This window comes from Ambystoma mexicanum, chromosome 5p (assembly GCF_040938575.1).
Source record: "Ambystoma mexicanum isolate Mex_15411 chromosome 5p, UKY_AmexF1_1, whole genome shotgun sequence".
NCBI lineage: Eukaryota > Metazoa > Chordata > Amphibia > Caudata > Ambystomatidae > Ambystoma > Ambystoma mexicanum.
In genome coordinates, this window is record NC_090930.1 from 141,770,794 (window position 1) to 141,795,561 (window position 24,768).

Sequence of the window (24,768 nt, forward strand, 5' to 3'; positions counted from 1 at the left end):
GTAGGGTGCAAGAGGGTCAGCAGGGAGTCTGAAGAAGAGCAGTGCCTCATCTGCGTAACACTGGAAGTTGGAGGAGAAAGATGAGATAAGGCGTGCAAGGAGAGCAAGGTAGATGTTAAAGAGCCAGGGGGAGAGTATAGAGCCCCCGGGGGACACCACAGGTGGAGATGGAAGTAGGAGAGGAGAAGGTGCCCAGGATGACTTGGGAAGCACGGTTAGTGAGGAAAGAGGACAGCCAATCGAGTGCCCGTTCCGAGATACCAAGTGTATAGTGAAGCCTTTGTATGAGGATGGGATGGTTAACTGTGTCAAATGCAGAAGACAGATAGGGGAAGGATAAGGACAGCTGGGGATTTTAGTCCAGAGATGCAAGCAGTTCTTCACAGGTGTTAAGAAGAGCGGTTTCCGTGCCTCTGGATACCCGAATCCAGAGTGATGGTCGTGGAGGCCACCAACAAGTTCAGTGTGAGCGTTAAATTGGGGCAAGGCCAGCTTCTCAAGTAGCTTCCCCGGGCGATAGGATTTGGGGCGATAGCTGGCAGGGCAGGTGGGGTCAGAGGAATGTTTTTGAGAGATTAAGGGGGAGGGGAAAGATCCAGTGATTGCAGAAATCAGCGAAGGCCGGGGCAAGAGAGCCAATGTTATCCTTAGTAACTTCTTCAGGTGTGACAGGAGAGAAGGAGGGGTTGTGAGATGAGTTGTGAGATGAGTTGTGAGATGAGTTGACAGAATGCCCCGAGATTTGGTGGCAAAGTGTGAGGCCAGTGCATTGCAAGAGGGTCTGGGAAGGCGAATGGGAGGAGGAGACTGCGGAGGGGTTGGCTAGTTCCCTGCAGATTTTGAAGTTCAGCCAAGTTATTGGATGTGGTGGATGTGCGCATTTTTCTTGGTATGGATGGTGAGTCTATTGTCTTTCAAGCAGGCAGCAGGCCAGTTTGTCAGATGATGAGCTTGGGGTTAGCCACTTCCGTTCTTCTGCCCTGCACTTTCGTTTAAGGGCTGCAAGTTTGGTGTCGTACCAAGTGTTACTCTTTGAGGCAGGTTTCAATCCAGTATAGGTGCGTGTTTGTAAATGTCTAAATCCCACATTGGTGCTACAGCCCATTAATCTGCATGGGACTACGCACAAGAGTCCAAGAAATCTGCATGTACCATACTAGGTGATTGCAGCTTCAAGACTGTGGTTTTACATACAGATTGAGCTTCACGACTGCTTTATCTCATACAGATCACTACACCACAACTTTCCCAAGTATCATATAATCATACTGTCTATTTTAGGAGCATCTAAGAACTTTCATCGCAAGAAAAACCTCTGGCTGGAAATATCTAGTTTCAATGGGAAACCTACTCTGAACCAATCCTTCTGATCTTGTTCCAAGGATCTGTTAAACTGAACAATATAAATTTAAATAATAGCATTTTCTTTTGTTTGACATCAATTGTCACCAAGGTTATGATATTGTGGTCACTAATAACATACAATGGGGTACATTTTACAGAATCTTTCAAATATAAACAAAGAAGTGGAAGCTAAATGAGTGAATTTGAACAATTGCAGTGGGTGGTGGGTTTTCACTCTGGCACTGGTTCTTGTACTGGTTCAGAAGGCTGTAAAGTGTGTGGGGGAAATGGGTTAAGAATTTAGATGGATGGGCATTGTCCGGTCCTATTTAGTAAGCAAACAAATTCAGTGTGCAAAATGTGCACTAAGCATTGATCATCAATTCTCGGCGAGTAAGAAATGGTATGCTATCTGTATAGAACTGAGGTGTCGAGTGACTTTGTATGTCAGGCTAGCAGCTTGCAACACGTTTTTACACAGAGGTAGTCTTAAAGTCAAATAAGTGTGGAAATGTGGAAATTCATTTGAACATTTAATATCATGTATTTGGTTCTGAGATTGTGTAAATGGTAGTTTTCTATGTAATATAAAGGAATTGTATCATGTTTGCAAAATCCTTAATCTCATCTGGACCATCACTCTGCCCCTGCATTGTCAACCGAGGCAAAGTCTCTCAAAAAGTTTCTTATTGGGACTTGACTTCAAAATATAGGGTGTGAAGTGTGGCATGAGAGGACCGGACAATTGGCAGCAGTTACGATCTGAGGAGTCACATACCAACGTTTATCCTTCCTTTGTTCCTACTGGAAATCAGTATAGCAAACTCCGATTAATGATGGCACTTAATGCAAAGGTCGCAGTCTTGCAGCTTTTTGGCCATCTTACTTGCTGTTTGGCCATGTCGCCTGGCTTTCAGGGCACCCCCTCACAGCTTTTTTTTTTTTTATCTGCATGTTACTACAGTAAGGATTATGCTTTTGTCAGTCTGAAGAGGTAAGGCAGACTCTTGGGGGCGGGGATATCCACAAGCGGTTTGATGTGCTCCCCGGAGGAGGTACATGGGACGATCTGTGTCGCACCAGGCTTCCCAACCCTGCATGGTTCATGCAAGGAGCACCTGCCAGATGTCCTATCGCTCTCGGTCAGGAGAGCATAAAGGACTAAGTTCCCATTAGTCCCAAGATGACCCACTTATTTTAAGTAATACAACCCTCCAGACTCCTTCTCAGGGAAAGACGCTATGACTTGTTCTGAATGAGTTCCCTTCTTTGGGTCAAACACTTTCGCCGTGGAGTTAGAGATGGCGAGTGACTCTTGTTGGCATCGCAGAATTTCTGAGGGGTGTGGGGGGGCAGCTCAAAGCTGCTGTCTCTGGAGTTTTATGTGTGTGTTTCTATATAGAAGTATATGCAGATGTGTACTCTCACACATTGGTAAGACTCCAGATGGTGTGAGCTGGAGACTGAAATGAATGTGGCATGCAGAAGGGAGTGGGGTAGGGAGGTCAAGAGGGTATTGCAAGAGAGACTGCAGCTTTAAACAGCATGTGTAAATGCTGCAGTTATGACTTAAGTTATACATCCTATTTTACTTCAGGAAGTGAGTCGTTGTGGCCATAAGTGTCATGATCGCATGATCTGCCAGAGAGTAAAGGCAAGGAGAATCTGTCATACTGCAAAAAACACACTGGCAGGTATAGCTCGTTGACTACAAACTGGCAGCCCTGGAATGTAAACCGTCGGTCTTCACCTGTATTGGAATTGGAAAAAGCTATTGGAAAGGATGATAGAGAGACTACATCTGCATCTAAGGCACCTAATGTAATCACTGGATAAACATGAAGCAAGCCACGAGGGACTGTTGCAAAGCCAATCCTTGGCCGCGCAGAGTTGGAGGGAACCCAATCAAAGGAGGTTTTGCTTAATTAGGGACTGGGTGTAAGTGCTCAACGAGAGCAAGGGAATGCCCATCAGAATGGTTATCTTAACAGACAAGGAGCCAGAGCGAAAGAGAAGCACAATACTGCTGAGGGCAGATCTCCGACCCCGGTAGGAGCCAGAGACCCAAGAGAATCAACCAGAGCCTGATGATCCTGAAAACCATGTCCCAGAAGAATGACCCTGGGCTGGGGTTGGAATAACATTGGATAACCTGGGATTCTTGATTAGTTTTGGTGCGTTCTCTAAAAAGCATTGCTGGCGACCCCTCTGCAGAGCCCAACTATTCCAGACAGCCTATGTTGCTGAATTACTCATGGAGGTACCCTGGCCTAGGAGTCCATGATAACAAATGTAGCATCTCAACACCTGGAACTCTCAATCTATCCCTGAGATCTTCTAGGGCAGCACGTTTACCATCAAGGGATGCAGATACCCAGAAAGATGGTGCTATCAAAAAAAACGTGTTCATATGACCATCTTTGAAGCTTTCTCCACATCTCTGCTAGAACTCTGTGGGTGAACCTGAATTGCAGAAACGCATGCTTTGCTGTAGCCACAATGCTAAGCTTTAGCAGAAGGTGGAGGTGTCACAAAAGTGAAGTGCTTTCAACATTGGCAGAATTCTAAATTCACCAAACCCAGCACGATTGCAATATTTTGGGCACTGCGTAAACTAGGGGTGTACCGAATATCGTATTAGTCGACAGAATACTGAATAGTTCAAGAAGTGGCGTTTTTTAATGTTTAATTATGTATATGTACTGACGGATGTTGCAAATGTAAAACTAGTGCTACCCTAGTGCTACCCAAAGGGGGAGGCTTAACAGCTACAAAGTGCTAGTTTGCAATGAAGAAAATGCATAGTACAAATTAAAACTGCCATTGAGAATGCCACACGTTGCAATCTCTTGTGAGTTGTATGGCAATGTATGTGGAAATGGCATTTCAAAATGGTTTGTTGGCTCATGCAGGACATAAAGTGAGTGTGCATGTGAGGCAAGTGGACATCGTCTCCCTATTACTACATACACTAAACATGGGAGAGGACTCCCCCCCCCCCCCCCCCCCCCCAAGAAGCATATAGGATTGAGGCTGGGGTAATCACACTGTGAGACCGACATAGTATCAAGAGGTGACACAGACAGATGAGTAGATTTTAAAAACCTTTATTTTCAATGGTCAGGATGGGAGAATACCTAATGTTCCCTAACTCCAAGGGGGAAATGTTCACTAATGAAAAGAAAAATAAAGGAAGTTGAAGTCTCGGTCAAAAAAAAAATACTGTGTGTGTGTTTCTCTCACTTCTACAGAGTAACAGGGTGTATGGGATTGTGCCAACTTATAACGGTAATGTAACAGAGCTCTTCTGCAACTCCCTTCCCCAAGTTCAAGGCACTCTGGTCTAGAAAGTTCTGCAGGTTCTCCGGATTCACTTGACAAAAGTTCACAGTACCTTTTCCTTGTCAGGGTTCACCTCTTCAACGGGTCTCTCAGGCTTCCCTCGCCCCAAGTTCGACCCTATCAGTTGTTCTCCAACTTACTAATGTTCCACTGTTTCAATATTGCTTCCTTTTCAAACCTAAAAGGTCAACTCCGAACGTTTAATTGGAAAAATGTCACACTTCACTTGGGTTTCTTGCGCGACTCCCTTCCCCACTCTAAACAAAGTCCTTTTCACTTTCAACTTCAGTATATCCGGCAGCTCCTTTCCAGAGCTAGGGCTCCCCTGGTCGTGGAACAGTTGAAGGGTGCTCAACCACTTTACTCAAGCTTTTTCTGTCCTTGTGGGGTCTCTGCGGACCCCCTGGACCAGCCTCCTGCCTAGGTGCCACCCCAATGCTTTTCAACACTCCTTTAGTTGCAATTTCTTTTGATCAGTTTTGGTAATTTTGCTCCCACTATGGTTTTCGCACAGCTCCACTGATGTCGTGGAGCTTTTCAAATTAATTCTATTTTGCTTGCATTTCAGTTGCTCACAGCCCCCTTGCTGTCGTAGTTCTTCCTTTCCTTCACAGAGACTTTCGAATGCGTATGACGATATACGGGATCACTCTGTTACTTTATATCTTTCACCAATCTCTTAAGCATTGTTAGTTTGTTAATAGTATCCCGGAGGCTTTCGGTAACGAGTGTTCTTTCACTTACAATCAATACGATACAATGTATATAGCCTTTTTCACTTGCCACTGAGTTTTTTTTTTCTTATTCAGAAACTCTCTGGTCATGGTTCTCACTGATTCTTCTTTCTTCCTGTTGTCGACTTTGCCATCTGAGGTCAGGGTCTCGCCACCTGCCCCTCAGACCCTCCTGCGCTTCCTGCTTTACCCAGGGGAAAAAGCACCTCTTTGGCAAAACGAGCTAAGGGAGTAGCACGCTCTACGGCTCCCTTCTACTCCGCCTTGCAACGTCTTGGCGTTCCGCTCTCCATTGCCTTGTTCTGGGCAGTTTCGGCTCGGCTACCCCTCCTTCACGCCATCCAGCTTGTTCAACTGCTGAGTTTGTCCTTTTTATATTCACTGGAGTACTTGATAGGCTGCAGGTGGGCATGGTTGATGTCAATTGCCTGACCCTGCCTGGCCTTGTTAGTGGGACATGGCCAATGAGGATGTTGATGTGCCTTGATTTTCTTCGTCCCAGTACTATAGTGGTTTTTCTCATAGGAAGTTTGTACTCCTATTTCCTCTTCTTTGTCACAGTACTTAAGTGGTATTTGGGGGGGAAAGGAGTGTGCCTGAATATATCCTATGATGGCTGCGGAGGAGTGGGGGTTGGGGTAGGTCACTATAAAGGAAGGGGGATACCATGTCTCCGGTATAGGGGTGTCCTTGTTGGCTTTCTCTTCCCCTTCTCAATGTCAGGGTAATGTTCAAGAGGGTTAGGGTAAGATGTGTCCAATCTTCTTATTACAATAAGAGGTTGGTGGTTCTGGTTCTTTCACAACGGTACCCTCAGTAAATGAGATTAACAGGGAAGGAAAAGATTGGATCTCACCGTAGTTTATAAGATTAGAGGAACGGGAGGATAAGTCAGTGTTGTAGTTGGAAAAAAGGGTTTGCTGCCCTGGGGTTTTATATTCTCATATTTTCCTCTGATGGTGAATGTTTGTGAGAAGTGTAAGTGATTTCAATCCTTCACTTCACCTAAGTCAATGCCTTAGCGTGTAATGCACAACTGAAATCCTTATTTAATTATTTGTCTAAGTTCTTTTATTCTGAACGATGTACCACCTATATCGCGCCCCTCTCTTTGAACCGTCCCCCCTCCACCCCTGTCGCCCCGGTCACACTGAACCAGGAATCCGGCTGGTTTGCAAAGCTAAAATATTTATTTATATATTTCACAATATAATCACACTATTTTTAATGGGTATACAATAATCGCCAATGGGGTGATGTCACACTAGGCAATCTCTTTAATCATAAGGAGTAATGATGAGCAAAAACAATGCAGCACAGAAATAATACTTTTGGGTGTATATTCAAATCAAATAGCAGTGTGGTTACTATTTCCCCCTGCATACCCCTCAATCCCCCCCCAATATGCAATATGAAGAAATAGAAAGAGAACAGGTTTCAGGAATGCAGAATTCAAACAAATGTCAATGCCAATTTCTCCCCAGCAACACAAGAGAGAAACGGGAATGATTGGCAAAACTGTGAAAATGGTTTAAAGTTGTCTTTGAATGGATTGGGTAAAACACTAAATCTGGCTTAAATCACTGAAATTGTTTAAATTCTAATGGGAGCTTCTTTAGCTGGTTGCAGACAAACACTAGCAATGATTTGACACCAATATGCAATGCGAAAACTTAATTTTGAGGTCGGGTGCAATGAAAAGCTATTTTGCACGTGATAGATTTTGCCAAAACAAAAATTCGCGGCAAACCTTTCTGCGCGCGGTAGTTGCGATCGCGGGAGAACTATGGATTTGAGATGCGGTTTTTGGTTCTATGGAAAGCTGTGGATGTTAGCTACAGGCAGACATTTTGTTTCTAGCATAAAATGTGAAGAAGTTGTGGACGTTTTCGTGGAGGTCGTTTTTTTCAGATAGAGGCAAATTGTAAAACAAGGATGCGCTTTTAAAAAGACAAACAGGATTTCTTTACACTAGGGATGGACTATGAAGACGCGAATACTACACAGCAGCACAGCCACCAGACCAGGACGCCTCTGGATCAGGTTTTTGCCTGCCGAGACGCTTGCCTTCTTAAGATGTACTAACACTACTAGTACAGAAGAAATAATAGGGATGAGATGGAGAGTTCAGGCAGTTCAGAAATAATTCTGTCAATGCAGTTCTGGATATAGATCGGATGGATTTGGATAGGGATGACTATGGACAGTACATAGGCTAGTGACAGTCCTATACTAAGGATACTCACTATATAAGTTTGAACAGAACCGTCAGGAATTCTGGTCCATCAAGATCAGGGATTCTGGTCAGAAATTCTGCTGGGAACACCGGACTGGGACAGGCTGCTGGGCACACAGGACTGGACTGGTCGGCAATGCTTCTGATTCACAGCTATATGGTCACAGCACGGCTCTACTGGGTTGGGTCTTTGGATTTTGGCAATAATTCTTAGCAGGAAAGCAGTACAGCACAGCCAGGCTGTTCTTTGGTTCCCCTTAGATGTCTGGGGTAAATTCTGGTTTCTGGAATTTTCAAGGCCTAGCTGAGAATGGTTTCGCTATGGAAATGGGCCTTTCTGCTTTCTTTTGTTTCCCCTTTAAGTTTGTGGGATGGGTTCTGGAAGTTAAGGCCCAGCTGAAAGTGGTTCAGCTATGCAATGAGCCTTTCTGGAGTCTGCAATATGGATAGTTCTCCTTCAGGGTGCTTCGCCAAGATCGGGAAGGTGGGTGGATTTGTGTCCTAAGTCCTCAGCTGTCTCTATTTATGCATTTGATAAAGGGGTGTGTGTGCTGAATTATCCTAAGCGCACCCCATAGGTAGGCTATTGGCTAGAGTCTGCTCGCTCCCTTGATTGGAGGAGAAAACAGGGTGTCACCATGATAATGTGGTTTTATGAGTCAGAGAATCCTCCCCTTGGCTTTTGAACATGAAATCTACTTTTAGCATAATACATATTTACAATTTTACAAACTTTATAACAATAACATATCTAGATCGCATATTTTGTGGAGCAGATGCTCTTCCAACCCACGTCGCGGTAGGATCTTGGGTCTGGATTTGAGAGAATTTCACACTTTTTGTCAGCGACACTATCTAGTTTGTCCAAAATGTGTACACGTGCGCATTGTATATGGGCATAAGCGTGTGAAGTTTCATGCTTCTGACATAAATACATTTGCTATAAAACAACAATTTCTCCAGTTGCGTGCCAGAACATGGCACAGAGTTCTGGCTCCTCTTAAAATGTACAGCAAAGATTTAGGTTCAGAAGTCCGGGGTTTACATATTTTTTACAATTGTCCACAGTCCATTATCCGTCTTTTTAGAAATATACTTTCTGTCCAGTGTGAATCAACAAAAGTTGTCCGTCCTTGCCTCATTTTCCACCTGGCAGGTCTGAAGCAATCCGCCCCCTTCCTTCTGGGAGAGGCCATTTTTGACACTTCACAATCTGCATATCCTTTTAGCCAGAGACTCCTCCGCTGATCTAATTCTCACAAAGGTGTGATTTCCTGGCCTTGGTAGGAAGCAGAAGGTAGATGCCTTTTGTTGGGGGTAAGCTGGTGAACTGGTTGGATGGCTTTGAGTTCAGCTGAAATTCAATGTGATTTTATTAAATGTTTCTTGGTTTAAAACAAAACTTGGAAATTTTCAAACAAGCAGCTAGAATTCGTATTCCAGCTTCTAAACCATGGAAATTAAATAGTTATAACCTAGGTTCCTCTTAATAACGGGTCACTTGTTTCCAGACATTTGATTTCAATTGCACAAGTTTAAACTTCTGATGTAACTACTGACAGCTGTCATACAGACGTCCGCTGGTACTGCGACTGTATGACAGGGAAAGACCCTTAGGTTTTTCACAGTTCGTAGTAAGGTCTGATGTGAGACTGAACTTTCCCAAACCCTAAAAGCTCCAAGAAAGCTCTTGCCTATTAGGCAGTCACTCAATTTCACCTAATCCCAATCAGCTCACACTTGCATCACCTCCTTCACACCATAATTGAAGATGCAATGCTCTGTGGCTTTTTCAATGTTTCTCACTTTTCATCCCTACATCAACAGCAGTTTCGAAACAAATATCTAGAACTTGGTCCACTCACACATGTCCTGTTGGGACACAGTGCCTATAATGATATTTGAGATTTCCCAGTAAGCAAGTTCTCCTAAGAGGCTAATATGGGTTGTGCTGCCTGGCATGTAACTGATTCATACCCAACACAACCCTCATTGGCATAGGAGGCAGCCCCTCTGTTGGGTATTCTTTTGATTTTCAAACATCCACCTCTCCTACCAATTTCACCAACATCTCTTTGACTAAGTTCTGAACAGATGCCTCATTCATTCCCATCTCTCCATAGTCAACCTGAAGTCCACAGGGGAACAGGAGAGATTTCCAACCATGAAGTTCCTCAGAAGCTTCTTAGAAAGGGTCATGTGACTGCCTGACAGAACAACTACTTAAGTCATATTGGTCTTCCTTAACTTTAATGAATTAAAGTTTCTCTATAGGCATTTCCCATGCTCACATCTCATTCATCCTATGACTTCTCTTAAATACTCAAATATATGCACCGTAGTCTTCGATTTAATCAGGCATGCTTTCAGACATGGTTTATTTCCCTTTTGCAATCTGCACTCCATATATGCCTCTGAGTTGGTACATTGCATTAAAATGAGAAGACAAAGTATTTGGCTGGAGCTGAGTAGCAAGAAATTATTCGCACCAAGCCGAATAGCTATTTTTCAGCAGGAATTTGGCCGAATACTTACTGGAAGCTGAAGTTTGGTACACAAGTAATTTTAGCTGTCTGTTTACTTGAGGCTGAGATGTTAGAATGTTGTAAGTAACAAAATAGGCTATAGAAAATTGTTACTTGAAGTGGTTTTGTTTGCATTCACACATCGCTTCCTGTTTTGCAGATAATACATCACCACATTGCCACAGTTGAAAAGCTGCCACTGTCAACCACTGGATGCCCCTTACTGATTCACTGCAAGAACTTCCGGGTTTTGCACTTTGTCATTGTGCGGGAACGAGATTGCCATGAAGTTTACACCTCCTTGCTTAAGCTATCACAACCAGGTAATAAGGGATTGTGGTCTGGGAACCTGGATTTGCTTTTGTGATTAAAGGTGACCTTTTAAATTGCGCAAGTATTCACAGCGCACAATTTTTTATCTTGTCTGCCCTATCTACTGTTGGAAAATTGCTGGCTTGTGAACTGAATCATCCATCTGTGCAGAGCGAAATAGTTGAGGCCAAAAGTGCATGTTCCTTTCCTCACTCAACATGGTCTTACCTTGTGAAAGACTTACTGAAACCATGGTGCTATGATATGGCTTTATTATGATTTGAATAAAAAGGTATATAGATCGGATTGAAATCCCACTATCCTACATTTGGAGAAAAATCATTAATGTTAAGGATTTCCCTAAACTGTTTAGTCTCACTTATGTTAAAAAATACTGACTAGACACTTTGCTAGGTCATTTATGCATTTTCGATTACATTAATTTCCCACCCATCAAGTTAGGGGAGCTAGACCAGGAATATTGAGAGAAAACCCTAGCAGCAGATTTCGTAACTCGTTTGAAGAAATTGACACATTGAGACGTATATGTATTGTTTGTCCAGTTTTGCATCATAGAAGATTGCACTATTTTCGTCACTTTGAATATAATCTATCTTTCTTGGAAACCAATATTTTGTGGTCACATTTAATAACTGGCAGACAGGTTTAGTTGATTTCTTGCTTTGCTTCGATATTGCATTTAATATTGTTAGATATCTTAATTTAAATGTAGATGAATTGTATTTTGATTAACAAAACTATATCTATGTGTATGTTATTGTAATGAAGGGCTGCAAAGAATAACATGTATGTTTATAAATGTTTAAGGTTTGATAATAACCAAGTGCACATAAATAAAATAAAACATCAGGTTGTATTCCGTTAGTTGTGGATTGAGCCCCTTTTTGCTGCCTTACCTCTGTAGGTGATTAATGCCGCAGATTTGTGGATTAAGTGGCTTGTGCACTGTATTCCTAGTTTTACCTCATTTGTGCCCATGATCATTCCAAAATATAATATTCATCCCTTCAAATAACCCAATCCCCAAACACCAACCATTGTGTATCATTTCCGTAACAAGCCTTCACTCCAAAGACTATTATTTTGTTTGAACATTTTGAACAATGAATGTAAGCGGTAACATACCTCATTACCACTACTTCTGGCTTTTCCATCCTCTGTTAACTAGGTTCTTTTTGTGAACGGATTGCTGGCTGATCTAGAACTGGGTGCAGCATATGAGGTGGATCCTGTTCAGTGTCATTATTGCCTTCTCCTTTACTAGCATAGATTGGTGCCATCAAGAACTCAGTATTTTAGGTACCTTTATGGTTCAGCAACAGCCTTCGGTATCCTACTTGGTGGTGAGTTCTTTCTGTGGTCTAAGTGCGGGGTTTCTGTTCTATAAACGCACCGTGGGTACTGATCTTTAAAGCACCTTTGTTAGCCCGAATATTTGATGTGCAGACTCCATTTGCTATGACCTCAGCGTTTCTCGTTTCCAGTAGAGGTTCCTGCACTATAGCCTTCCTGGCCCAAATTTGTATGCAGTGATTTATATAACTTTCTGCTGCATCAGTCTCTGGTGAGCACAAGGGGGAATGACTGCGGATCCCTGTGCGTTTGTCTGATCAGAAACCGCCAAGGAGGCTGATGTGAAAGTGGAGACGTTGGGGACTCTCGTTAAAATACTTCTTGAGCGCTTAGGTAGGGCAATATCTGCTTCTGGCCTAAAGGAGCAATATGGCTACTGTAACCACCTGCTAGGATGTTTCCGAGATAATGCCACTAATTGATGGGCCATACTGGAGATTATTTGTTCCTCTTAAGTGAGGCCAAAAGTTCAGCTGAAAACTCGTATAACCACTGGCCCTTCGTAGATCCTGTTTAAGCATTAAATATGCAAATGGCCAATTTTGAAGTTTCCTCAGGCCTCGCCCTGATACCACAGCAGATAATCTCTAGTATCAGTTAGGTCATATGAAGGTGTTTCTCCAGAGTAGTGGGTAATTCTGAGTGGTTTGATACATTCTTGTGCAGGTTCAGATTTGCTGTGGGGCATTGTCAATTTCCTCCATGGAACAGGTTGTTTTTATGGCGTATCTTTGTAAAATATCTACAATCTAGCTCATCGTTTGAATGCTATTTTGCTTGTGATCCATTGTGTTGCAATTGTTCCTGTGTAGCAGATATTTAAAAAATGTTTCTGTAGGTCTAGTTTCGTTTTAATGGTTGCGGCCTGGTCGTATAATTAAAAACATAATACAGTCATGAAACATTTCTAGACATGTTGCAGATTAGGAGAAAACGAGGGCCATTGAAGCCTCTGGTGTGACATTTATCCGTGACCGGAAAACTGGATTACTGATCAGGACAGAGCTGAATGTGTGTACCAGGAAAGAAGAATTTATTATATTTTAAGAGCATGAGGAAAACTCCAGCTGCAGCGTATAACCTGCTGGATGGGTGCATAGGCTCAACAGTTGTGACAAACGCAGTTTTTAGTGCCGCTTTAGGTTGTATTATTGATGGATCTTCCTTCTGTGTGTTGATTTCCAAATGTGTCGGCACACATTTGTAGTGCTTGTACTTCACCATCAAAGCCTGTGTAAGGTTTATAACATGTTTTTGTTTGTTTTCTTTTTCAAGTTATTCGATGGCCTGCTCCTTCAATGTGTACCATAGTCTACATTCGAAAGGGGTAATTCAATTCAGAGTTGGGTGGTAATGGTAAAATCAGTCGTATTTGGCAAATTTCGCAGGTTTTGACCTGTGCCCAATTCAGGGTTTGATCAAATTTGGTATTAACCAGTACTGTGTGTAATCCATTTCCGGCTTCGCATTGGAGGTGGAATTAGGTGGGATAAAATCTTAAAATAAAATCTTTTTTTTAATGTTCCCACCAGCGGTATTCCAGAAATGCCACCTCCGCTTGTGAACTATGAATTTTGTGGATTTTCAGAAACACTACCAGCAGAGGTGTGCACTTTCTCGGGCGGGCGGGATTTCATAAAAAAAAAAAAAATCTCTGAATTAACCCCTAAAAATGGCTACGCATGGTACCTGCTAACTTCAATTGGAAGACCGACAGTGTCTTTAAATTTACAGGAAAGTACAATGCGATCAAAGCCGGGTCCTTTCTTTTTGCGTATAAAGTACATTTGCTGTTCATGTGGGTGGTTGTAACAGTGTTCAGGGTTTCCTGGGGGATTCTGTGCTCCTATATGCTCTTATACCAGTTTTCTATCCTTTTCTGTCCCTCAGTCTTTGCTATAGTGACCTACATGTTCCAGCACATATGCTCTTGTGAGATGCATGTATGCCTCTATGTCAAGCTGAATAGGGTTTCCAGACAACGCCGTAGTTGTATTTATTGAACATTAAGGATATCCCTTCTAGCTGAATTGATGTACCTTAGTGGCAATGCAGATAACACCAATCACAAATTAGTGGTGCCTTTACAAAAAAAGGAGGGGGATGTTTGAGCGGAAAGACGAGGCAATGAAGAGGTGACATTGACACACAGAGCAGGGATGCAGACTACTACAGACATAATTTGGGTTTACATTTAGGCTGTACATCCAGAATAAGCAGATACACATTACAGGGATAACCATTTCAAATTGCAAGCTTACAGTCGGGCATAAAAGTCACCAGCCACCTCAATTCTCCATATCCACACAGCACACAATTTCTTGCTCAACAAAAGTCTATTATCAATAGCTAATGGCTAGTGCTGAGTGCAAACTTTTGAGCCCTGATTATTATATCAATGGGTGTGATGAAGGCCTGGGCATGGGCTGGGGTCGGTCGATCATATGGTGGGCTGCAGTGAGGTGCCCGTTCTCTGGCTAGCAGGTAAAGATTCAGTCTGTTTTTGAATAGGTCCATAGAAGAGCAGGCTATAATAACAGTGGGAGGGCATTCTAGTGGAGAGGTACAAGTATATAGGTGGAGTGGAAGTGGTAAAAGGTGTGGGAGATGTAAAGGTTGTCGGGAGAGTACAAATACAGTTTGAGGGTGAGCGTAGAGAGAAATGCAGTTGGCAAGGTAGTCAGGGTGGTGGGAGGGGTAATTCATGGATGATTAAGCATCGGACTATTGATTAGTTTTGCACAGTGCCATCCAGCATGGCATCTGTATAGAGGTTGGGTAGGATCTTTGAAGGTATAGGGTGCTAGCGCCAAAGTTGAAGATATAATTTTATAAACTGTATATGGTTACATTTTTACATTGAACCTTTACAATAAAAGTAGATTTATTTCAACTTCAATACAATAATAAAGAAAACAAGATAGCAAGTTTATTACATCAAAATTATATCTATAAAATTAATTTTTCAAAACCCATAAATCCAAGATTTAAAACAATCTATAATCAATGTAAAAACCGTTCACCCAGATAAAATAGTAGGTTAAAATAAGTAGGTTAATCGCGGTTGTAGTGGCAGTGTAGCCGTGATTAATTATTTGAATCTCAGGCCGCACCTAAATATGCTGACGATGAGAGCAGTTCACTGTACATTGAGGGCGTTGCATCACGACATATAAAGTTCTCATTCAGACGGACAATGACTACAAAGCATTCACGCAACAAAATGAGGAACAATGTATAGACCATCTTGAGGTGGGCTCAAAAGATCTGGAAATGGCTTCTGGCAAGACCTTCTCGATAGTAGTGATTCAACTACAAAAATAGAAAATGCACAAGGAGACATGTTGAGCTGATTGTTTTGATTTTGAGAAGAGCATAAGTGGGTTCGAAATGACGAGGTGATGAGGGAAATCTTCAGGCGATTTGGAGTGCCTTCACTCGATCTTTTTACAACTAAAGAAAATGCTAAATGCCACGTTGTTGCCTCCCCGGTTCCAAGATCCCGAATCAAAGGGCAATGCCCTTTTGATAGACTGGCCGAAAGACTTCCTCAACTCCAAATTCCCCTGATGCCAATAATAATCTAGAAAGCAGAGACCATGATGATTCTGATCATTGTGGTTTGGGCATGTCATTGGTGGTATGCAGACCTAATTCACCTCTCCACCCACACCAGACTGTTGTGCAGCGAGGATCTCCTATCCTTCCCTTTTATACTTGTCAGGCTTAAAGCTTTCCTCTGTAAAGGTACATGTGTCTACCCTATCGGCTTACAGCAATAGTGCCTCAAGATTCTTTCTTCACAATGGCAGTGATTGGAGTTCTTAAACGGCTTGAAGACATTGTACCCTCTCAGGATTCCCTCTTGATCATGGGAATGGGAATTGAACGTTGGATGGACTCTCCATTCTAACCTTTGCACAAATCTGACTTCCACTTGAATTAAAAGTACCTTCCTGGTATCGTAAGCTTTGGCTAGAAGGGCCCATAAAATCCAAGCTATTTGTCCAGAAAAACTATTTCATGATCAGAAAGTGGTGCTTACAACACACCCTTCCTTCTGACTTTATTACATTTGTTGGCACTGCCCAAACCTAGAGGTATCAAAGCGTTGGTACATAATCAGGTGAGTTGAGTACATAAAGTGACAGGCTGTCGTATATCAAAGGGAGAAGGGTAAAGCGAGCAGATAGTTAGGTGGTGAGAACCTTAGTCATATTTGACTTTAATCCCAGATTTCAATATTAACTAAACCATTTCTTTACCTATGTGTTTTCCAAGTCTCTCTTCTCCGCCAACATGCTCCCTCCCCACCTTGGTGTGTGTCAGCGTCAGGGACAGGGGAAGGTGGGGGGGGCCTCAGTCTTTGAGGCCTCCTCATGTTCCATGCCATCCTCTGTCACACATTTGTTGGCATGTGTTATTTACCTTCTTTTCTAGACCCCCAAGTGCCAGGTCGCACCTGGGAGCGACCAATAAAAAAAAAAAACTTAAGCAGTGGAAAACAAACGCTGCAAGTGTAACGAATACGCAATTTGACACTTCACCACAGCCTAACTGCATCCAGCACCTCGTAAAAGCAAAGAACTGACCACACAAATAGAAAAACAAACTTCCAGACCACCAGAGAAAAAGCAGGGAAACCAGCTAAGACTGCCAACAAAACCATGCTGGAAAAGGGCTCATTTTTTTTAAAAAGGTTTCCAGCAGTGTTAACCTAGTCCCAGGGGAAAAGACAGGCATAGATTGCCAATTCATGTGAGTGCTGGATCCAGTTGATGCGGGCAGGTTGGATGCAAGAGCGCTGCAGTATAAAATGGAAAGAATGACAGGCAGAGTGTTGGTTGCAGGAGTGAGGTCAGGAGGTATGATACCAGCCACAGGATGAACAGAGTAGTGGAGTGCTGAATAGTTGGTGGCAGAAGTGGAGCAGAGTATGAGGGAAAGCGGTACCCGTTTGTGATGGTGAGGGGGAGTAGGCGATACTATGGGAGAGAAGGTAGTAGTTGGAATGAGAGAGAGTGAATGTTGGGAGAGGGTAATGATCTGGGAAGAGGGATGTAGTGAGTGATAAAGAGGGGGTGCAGGTAAAGGAGAGGAAGGAAGTGAGTGAGTGAATTTCTTCAGTATCTTCACCCCTTTTTCTAGCCCAGTGCGTTTCTTTTTTTTTTTTTAGATTTGTTTTTATTGAGTTTTCAAAATAGACATTGCACATGAACAGAGAAGTACAGACTGAAAATATCATTTGAAATAACAACGAATACCTGTTCAGGTCAGGTTCTTCCTGGTGATAGGAAAGTGCAACTATAGAGCATACATTAACAGAAGAACATAGGGGAACCAACAATATACACAAATACGTCATCTCTTTTCCCCCAACAAATGTAATGTCAATACCCCCTCCCCCCTCCCCCCTGGAATGGAAGACTGGTCATTTGGTGATTTTTGCATCGTTGGTCAAGGTGTATGTTGTGGGTCAGGGCTAGGTCATTTGAGTTCTGCTGTGGGGGCATCCATGAAGGGGGTGTGGTTACAGGCCTGGGATGGTAGCGTCTGGTGGGATGGGGGAAAATCTGTGGTAAAGTGGCGGTGGGGTCGTCCCTAGAGGAGGAGGAGGACGGTCTGGTCCGGCCTTCTCAGGGCAGAGAGCCGTCTTCGCTATGGGTTGGTTCTGCAGTGGACGTGTGTGCGCCTAGAAAGTCGGACCATAACAGTTCGCATTGTGACGCTCTACCATGGAGTGATGCCGTTATCTTTTCCATCGTGCAAAGATTTAAAGCGACATTAATCCATTCTTTCTTACTCGGGGTCAACAATGATTTCCATTTGGTCGCTATCAGTGCCCTCGCCGCAAGTAATAAGTGGGGGACTACTCCTTGGACCTTCGTCCATTCGCCATCCTCCGCCTCCAGACTAAATAGCGCCAGTTGCGGGGTCAGGGTTCTCTGAATCCCATCCGTGTGTCTTATCCAGCCCAGGACCTCATCCCAAAAAATCTGGATCCTAGGGCAGTCCCACCACATATGCCAATAATCAGCTATTTGACCACACTCGCGCCAACAATGGGGGGATGAAGCTTGATACATCTTTGATAATCTGTGTGGGTCGTATTGCCAGCGATGGAGGAGCTTGATGGAGTGTAATTTGTATTGGCTTGAAATAGAGGTGCGTGTGGCCATGGAGCACATTTTGTCCCATAATTCGTCTACAATTTCAATCCCCATGTCATTTCCCCATCGTGTTCGGAGAGTGTGTGTCGACCCAGTACCACCCTCCAGCAACAGCTTATACATTATCGAGATCAGTCCCTTCCTATCAGTCTTGGAGTCTAGCATTTTTTCAAATGGGGTGAGTTCTCTGCTCAGTTTATCCTTCCACACCTCCCTCGTCAGGACTCCTTTAATTTGGAGGTAGTGAAAAGCGGATAGAGTTCCTATGTTTAAGGTCTCTGTTAGAGCTGGCAAGGTGATGAAGGAGTCGGTACGAACAAGTTGACCCACCCGTTCAAGTCCCGCCTCATACCAGGTCTGGAATCTTTCTACGTTGGGAATATGATTGTTAATACCTGGTGACCATAAATGGCTTAGTGGGGACGGCCAAGTTGTAATGCAAGTCATATCCGATCCCTCCCTCCAGATGTCCCACAGGGCTACAAATAGTGGGTGGTTTCTCGTTCTTCTCAATACCCATTTCCGCGGTGCCCACATCCACTCTCCAAGTGTTGCAGGTGCAAGGTAGTGGTTGTCCATTGCTACCCATTGTGGTTCCCCGTAGTTGCGCAGGTGGGGGACAAGTAGACGGAGTTGGGCTGCTGCATGGTATTTTCTCAGGTCAGGTAGTCCTACCCCTCCTTTATCTTTAGGCAGTGTGAGGGTGGCATATGCTATACGGGGCTTCTTTCCTTGCCAGAGAAATTTTAGAATTTCCCTCCTGATGTCTATGAAGTACCGTTGGGGGATCCCGATTGGGAGCATCTGGAATGGGTAAAGGAACCGCGGGAGGCAAGTCATTTTTATCGCATTGAGCCTGCCCAACCACGATATCGTGAGTTTACCCCATCTGGCGAGGTCCGATCGGAGTTTGATTAAGAGCTGGGGAAAGTTTGCGTCATAGAGAGAGGCAATATTTTTGGTGATTCGAATCCCTAGGTATTGTAATGTGTGGTGTTCGATCGTTAGCCCCAGGGAGGAATATCTTTCCACGTTCGTGGGTGGGTCACCTTGTAAGGGGAAAAGGACTGACTTAGCGCGGTTGATCTTGAACCCCGACAGGTGGCCGTATTCCTCAAGTAGGTGGATGGCTCGGGGGATGGAGGTTTCTGGGTTGACTACGTGTAGTAGTATGTCGTCCGCATATAGCGCTAATTTGTACTCTATGCCTCCCAGACGTATGCCCTCTACACCAAGGTCTTTTCTGATTTTGCATGCCACTGGTTCTAGCGATAGGGCGAATAAAATCGCTGAGAGGGGGCATCCCTGCCTGGTACCACGCGTTAATCGGAACCACCTAGAATATTCTCCATTCACATGGACCGATGCCGAGGGAGCTGAATAAATTGCTTGTATTCCCTTTCTCAAGTTGGGGCCAAGTCCTATCTTCTGAAGGACCTTCATTAAGAAGTCCCACTCTACCCTATCGAACGCTTTTTCCGCGTCAATAGAGAGCAGCGCAGGGTTGGTATGGAGGGTATGGGAGGTATGTATCAAGTGAAGGGTTTTGCGCATGGTGTCAGCGCCTTGACAGCCTAATATGAATCCTACTTGGTCTGCGTGGATGAGACGGGGGAGGAACGATTCGAGTCTAGCGGCTAGGACCCTGGCGTAAATTTTCGCGTCTAAGTTTAATAGGGAGATTGGGCGGTAGGAGCCACCTCTCGCGGGATCTCTCCCCTCCTTTGGGATAACCACAATGATCGCCCTCGTGAAAGAATCGGGGGGTTTCCCTGTCTTAAGGATCTGATTAAAGAGATCGGTGAGGAAGGGAGTGAGTTGTGTTGCAAACGTTTTGTAAAATCCTGCCGAGAAGCCATCTTCCCCCGGGGATTTACCTGATGTGAGTCTCTTTATTGCTTCATGGATCTCCACACTTGTTATAGGGCTGTCAAGGGATTCGGCCTCTGTGACTGTAATCTCGGGCATGTCGATGTCGTTTAAGTATGTTTGGATGTTTAGTGTGTCGGGTTCTCGGTCGGGGGTATACAAAGCTTCAAAAAAGTTGGCAAATTTTTCAGGGATGGTAGTTTGGGGCCCTTCCGGGGTGTTGTCAGCATCAGATAGATCGAGTACCCTTCTGTCGGCTTGCTGGGCCCGTAGTCTAGCTGCCAATAGCGCGTCAGCTCTGTCCCCTTTCTCATAAAACTTCTGCTTCAAGAGGACAAGTTTGCGGGCTATTAGTTCATGTTCTAGGAGACGGAGTTCCTCCCTTTTCTTGCTATCTTCTAAGACCCGGTCAGAGTCCGCTACCCCGTTATTGAAGGTTCCCGTCTCTAGCTGGGTAATTTCCTTGCGGAGCCTGTTTTCGATCAAAGCTCTCTCCCTTTTTTTACTGGCCCCCTCCCTTATTAAGACCCCTCTCCATGTGGCTTTGGTCGCCTCCCAGACCACCTGCTTGGAGACCTCGCCATTGTCGTTCAGTTGAAAGTAATCTTCAATTGCGGTTTGCATTTCTTGTTTAAAAACTGCATCCCTCCAAAGCGATTCATTACAACGCCATCTACCCCTCCCCACTGAGAGGGAGCCCCATGACAATTCGGCTCGCACCATATCGTGATCTGACCATGAAATTGTAACGATATCTGAGCTAGAGGCTGTATCACATATGTCCCTTGAAAAGAAAAGGTAATCTATGCGGGTGTGTGTGTTATGTGGGGCTGAAAAGAAAGTGTACCGCTTATCGGTGGGGTGCTTGCAACGCCACACGTCCCTCAAGCCATACAATTCCATCATCTTATTAAATTGAGTGTAGTCCCCAGTGGGTTTGGCCTTAGTTTGGGGATTGCCAGGGTGCCAATCCATGTCGGGATCCGCCCACATGTTGAAGTCCCCGCCTAATATTACATGGCCGGTCGCTTCCAGCATAATCTTGGGTATTGTTTTGGAGAGGTACCGGATCTGACCCACATTTGGGGAGTAAATTGTGGCCACCGTAATAGCTAGTTTACCTATGGTACCCGTGATAAGTAGCGCTCGGCCCTCTACGTTCGCCCAAACCTTCGTGACCACCAGATCTATTCCTTTTCTGACCAAGATCCCCACCCCACCTTTGCGCAGTGGGCCTGATCCCCAGAACTCCAGCCCCGTTCGTTTCCCCAAGATTGATCTTTCTTCACCTCTCACGTATTTCGTCTCCTGTAGGAGAAGGATATCAAATCCCGACCTCCGGAACTCTCTGTAGACGAGGGACCTTTTTGTGGGGGAGTTCAGGCCTTTCACATTCAATGTGCCCACCTTCATGTTGCCCCTGGGGCATGCCTCAGCCATCATCACGATGGTGGTATTTCAGGTCACCTAGACGCGCTGACCCTTCCATTGTTTCCCCGTGGTAACCGGGGGGCAACAAGCCCATCTCCCTGTGTGCGCCATATACCCAACTTGTTGACACGAAATCAGCTTCCATTCCCCTTTCCCATCCTTCCCTCCCCCTCCCCCCATGTGTTCGGTGGCGTTCGATTGAGCCGAGTTGGCGGCACTGGCTCATAACCGAACCACCAGTGAAAACCGTTACTTCACGGTCCCCTTGCAGTATGTACAACAATATCAACTTTAGAGCCCCCTGGAACCCCCCCTCCAAGTGTACTTGTTAGCTGAGCACGGGTAGGGTCGAAACACCCTATATTAGCGATGTGCTTCGCTCTCCGTTTGGCGTGCAAATTAGCTGAGTGGAAAAGCGATGGGATATAGTCAACTCAATCCCTCTGGTGAGCCATTTCCTCTGCGGTATTTTCTCGAGCCCTTAACTTTCCTCCTCTTTGGGCCTTGTATTCGCCATTCCCTATCTTCGCGGGGTGCGTGATCGGTCTCTCCTTCCTGAGATTGTTCGCCTAACAGGTCGAGGATGCAGGCCTAGATTTCTTTCTCCGAGGACAATTTGATTCTCGATCCCTCATGTTCGAAGGAGAGGGAGAAGGGGTATCCCCATCTATATCGTGTGTCTCGAGATTTAAGCCATGTGGTGAGCGATTTGCACATTTTCCTCATTGCGAGGGTTAAGGAGGAGAGATCCTGGTAAATCGTTGTGTGCCCCGCTCAGGGTGATGCTGTCTCCATTCTTTGCCTTTTCTAACACCCTCGATCTGTCTCGGTAATGATGGTAACGGGCCAGGACGGACCGGGGTCCCCCAGGTGGCCCCCCCGCCCTGTGGATGCGCTCCGTTTTGGGTTCATCTATATTGTCGTCGGTAACGAGGAGCTTTATGATATCGTGTATGGTCGTTTTCAGGTCCTCTTCAGTCTCCCCCTCTTTTTCTGGGATGCCGAAAAATCGGAGGTTATTTCTTCTTTCTCGATTCTCCAAATCGTCCATCTTCAGTTTGCACTCTTGTTCCTTCCTCTCTAGATCGCTTATCCTTAGTGACAACTGGGTCTCAAGGGTGTCAATTGATGCCTGGTTATTTTCAATCCCTTCGACCCTGTCCTCAATGTTGTCTATCCGCTGTGTGAGTTTGTCAATTTTTCCACCAATGCTGGCACCCATGTTCCTGATCTCAGCGAGCAGGCCTGCAATATCTCCTTTCGTTGCCGGTGTGTTCCCGTCCGGGGCCGGGTTTATCAGGGACGCCATCTCCAGGTTGCCGGTAGGATCGGGGCTTGCGTTGTAGGCGTAGATGGCGAGTTTCTGTCGGGGGTTCATGCGCTTGTGAGAACCCGTTCTGGGCTTTTAGATGAGTTCGTTCGGTAAGACTGTGGATACCGCTGAGGAGGCACACGCCCCTGTGTCTTTCTTGGAGTCACTGGTATGCCCGAGAGGACAATGATGGGTCAGGGGGCCTTTCCCCCAGTGGTGTGTGACAAGGCAGTTTTCCAGTGTGTTTAAGGAGAGTTAGGTCTAGAGAGTGCCCCCCATGTAGTGCCCTAGAGTTGTGGCGTTCAGTAGATCTGTAAAGCATTCATGTTTTAGGATCACCCTCTTCTTGCGGGTCCTGCCATGTTAGGTTCGTCCCAACGGGCCGTGGGTCCCCTTCCTTGTGGCTATATTCTTTGGCTGTATGGTGAGGGCCTTCCGCTGGTGGGGTCCGGACAGGAGCGTTAAGTCGAGTCCACTCTGTGAGGCCTGGTGTCGTCCGGGTGGACCGGGGAGCACCTTCTGTCCACCACGTGTGGTGCAGGGAGGCCGCAGGTGCCGTGGGCCTGGAAGAGCGGGGCCCTGCTTGTGTAGGCCTGTGTGGTTGAAGCTCCAGTGTAGTCGGGCGCAGCAGGGTTTCCGGGGTCTATGCTGCTTCGTGTGGGGGCCTCGACCCACCGCTCTGGGCTGGTTCGCTCCTCGGCGGGGAGGGCGGATTGTAAGTGTGGGGTCGTGCGAGAGCAGGCGGGGAGTGCCAATGTGCGCACTTACTTGGCGTCTCGGCGGGGTTCGCTGGAGCCGCGTCGCAAGGAGGTTCTTCGCCCGCTTTGTGCTGGTGATCACGGATTCCACCAGTGAGTCGTTCCCGCGAGGGTGGGGTGCGCGGGTGTCTGGGCGCTGCTCCCACACCGTGGGTCGAAGCGCGCAAGGTTTGCCGGGGACTCTGGGCACTGCGGCGTGGTGCTCGTTCTGGGCACTGTTGGTTTCGTTTCCGGAGCGAAACGCCCAGGGCTTTTTCTCCAGGAGTTCTTGGCTGATTTTGGTCGGGATTTCGCTGTATTGCGGGGGGGCCCTTCCAACACCCCTGCGTCCAATTCCAGTCTGGGGGGGGTCCCTAAAAACGGGGGCTCAATCCGATTTAGGGGACCGTGCGACGGGAGCTCACGCGGACAAGGTCTGCATCCGCGCGCCCCCTGGTGGCCAACCCCCGCCCAGTGCGTTTCAATGACCTATCTGCTTGTTACGTTGGACATTCTGCATGTTGTCACATTAACAGTCGATGCATTTTAGGCTGTTTGTGAAACTCCAAAATGATATACAGTTGAAGCTTCCTGGAGACTTTGATTTATTAAGGCCATCTGTGCATATGATGAGCATGTTTTATTTGTATGTTTTTGATCAAACAAAGGAATTCAGAGTAACTGGACACCTGTTTGTGAACACTAGCATAATTAACAAGGGTCACCCTGCTTTTAAAATGTCCATATGTAGCAAATTACCCCTGCCCAGCAAAGGGCCACACTGGAACCCACCCAACTCTCCCAGACCAGCTGGTGGGATCAGGCACTGAAAATCCTGCAATTAAAAATGAGGTTGCTTCAGGAAATGGGCCACAATCCTGGGTTTCTGATCTCAAATAAGGCACGGTACAATGGAAGGGAGTTTGTTTTACCCTTTCCAGCTTTTATATTACAAAAACACATAAACCTATTAAACATTGTAAACCTTCCAATCTAGGTTTGCCCCATTTCATTTTCCCACTCCTCATTTGTTATACCTTTTTATAAAGTTAGGAGACATTCTATGAAGCAAACCCTACTCCATATGAACTTCGGGCAAGTCCCTATTCACGCTTTCCCTGGGCTCCCTACCCTTCATCTACCAACTTCTTTGTATCCAATACACATGGAATTGTATCCATCACAATACCATTGGCATTCAGCCCTTGAATGCTAATTCCCCACTTGTTAGTCGGATTGTAAATAACATGTCCCCAAAAGTACAGTACCGTTGTTGGCATATTCCATCTTGTCTTTCTGGACTTCAGATCAACTCCTGCTCTGCCGTGGGTGGCTGCCACAGGTTAGAAGTGGCCCGTCATGGGTGTTGTTGGCTGTCGGCA

At 45.3% G+C, this 24,768-nt stretch overlaps 1 protein-coding gene across 1 annotated transcript in view; it reads left to right on the forward strand.

Moving 5' to 3' along the window:
* The window catches only part of MTMR8 (myotubularin related protein 8), a 710,603-nt gene that overhangs the window by 135,400 nt on the left and 550,435 nt on the right, over positions 1 to 24,768 (forward strand). Inside the window, exon 3 of the mRNA XM_069612538.1 lies at positions 10,342 to 10,504. Within this exon, the coding sequence (XP_069468639.1) occupies positions 10,342 to 10,504 (163 nt within the window). The remainder of the gene's footprint in view (positions 1 to 10,341; positions 10,505 to 24,768) is intronic.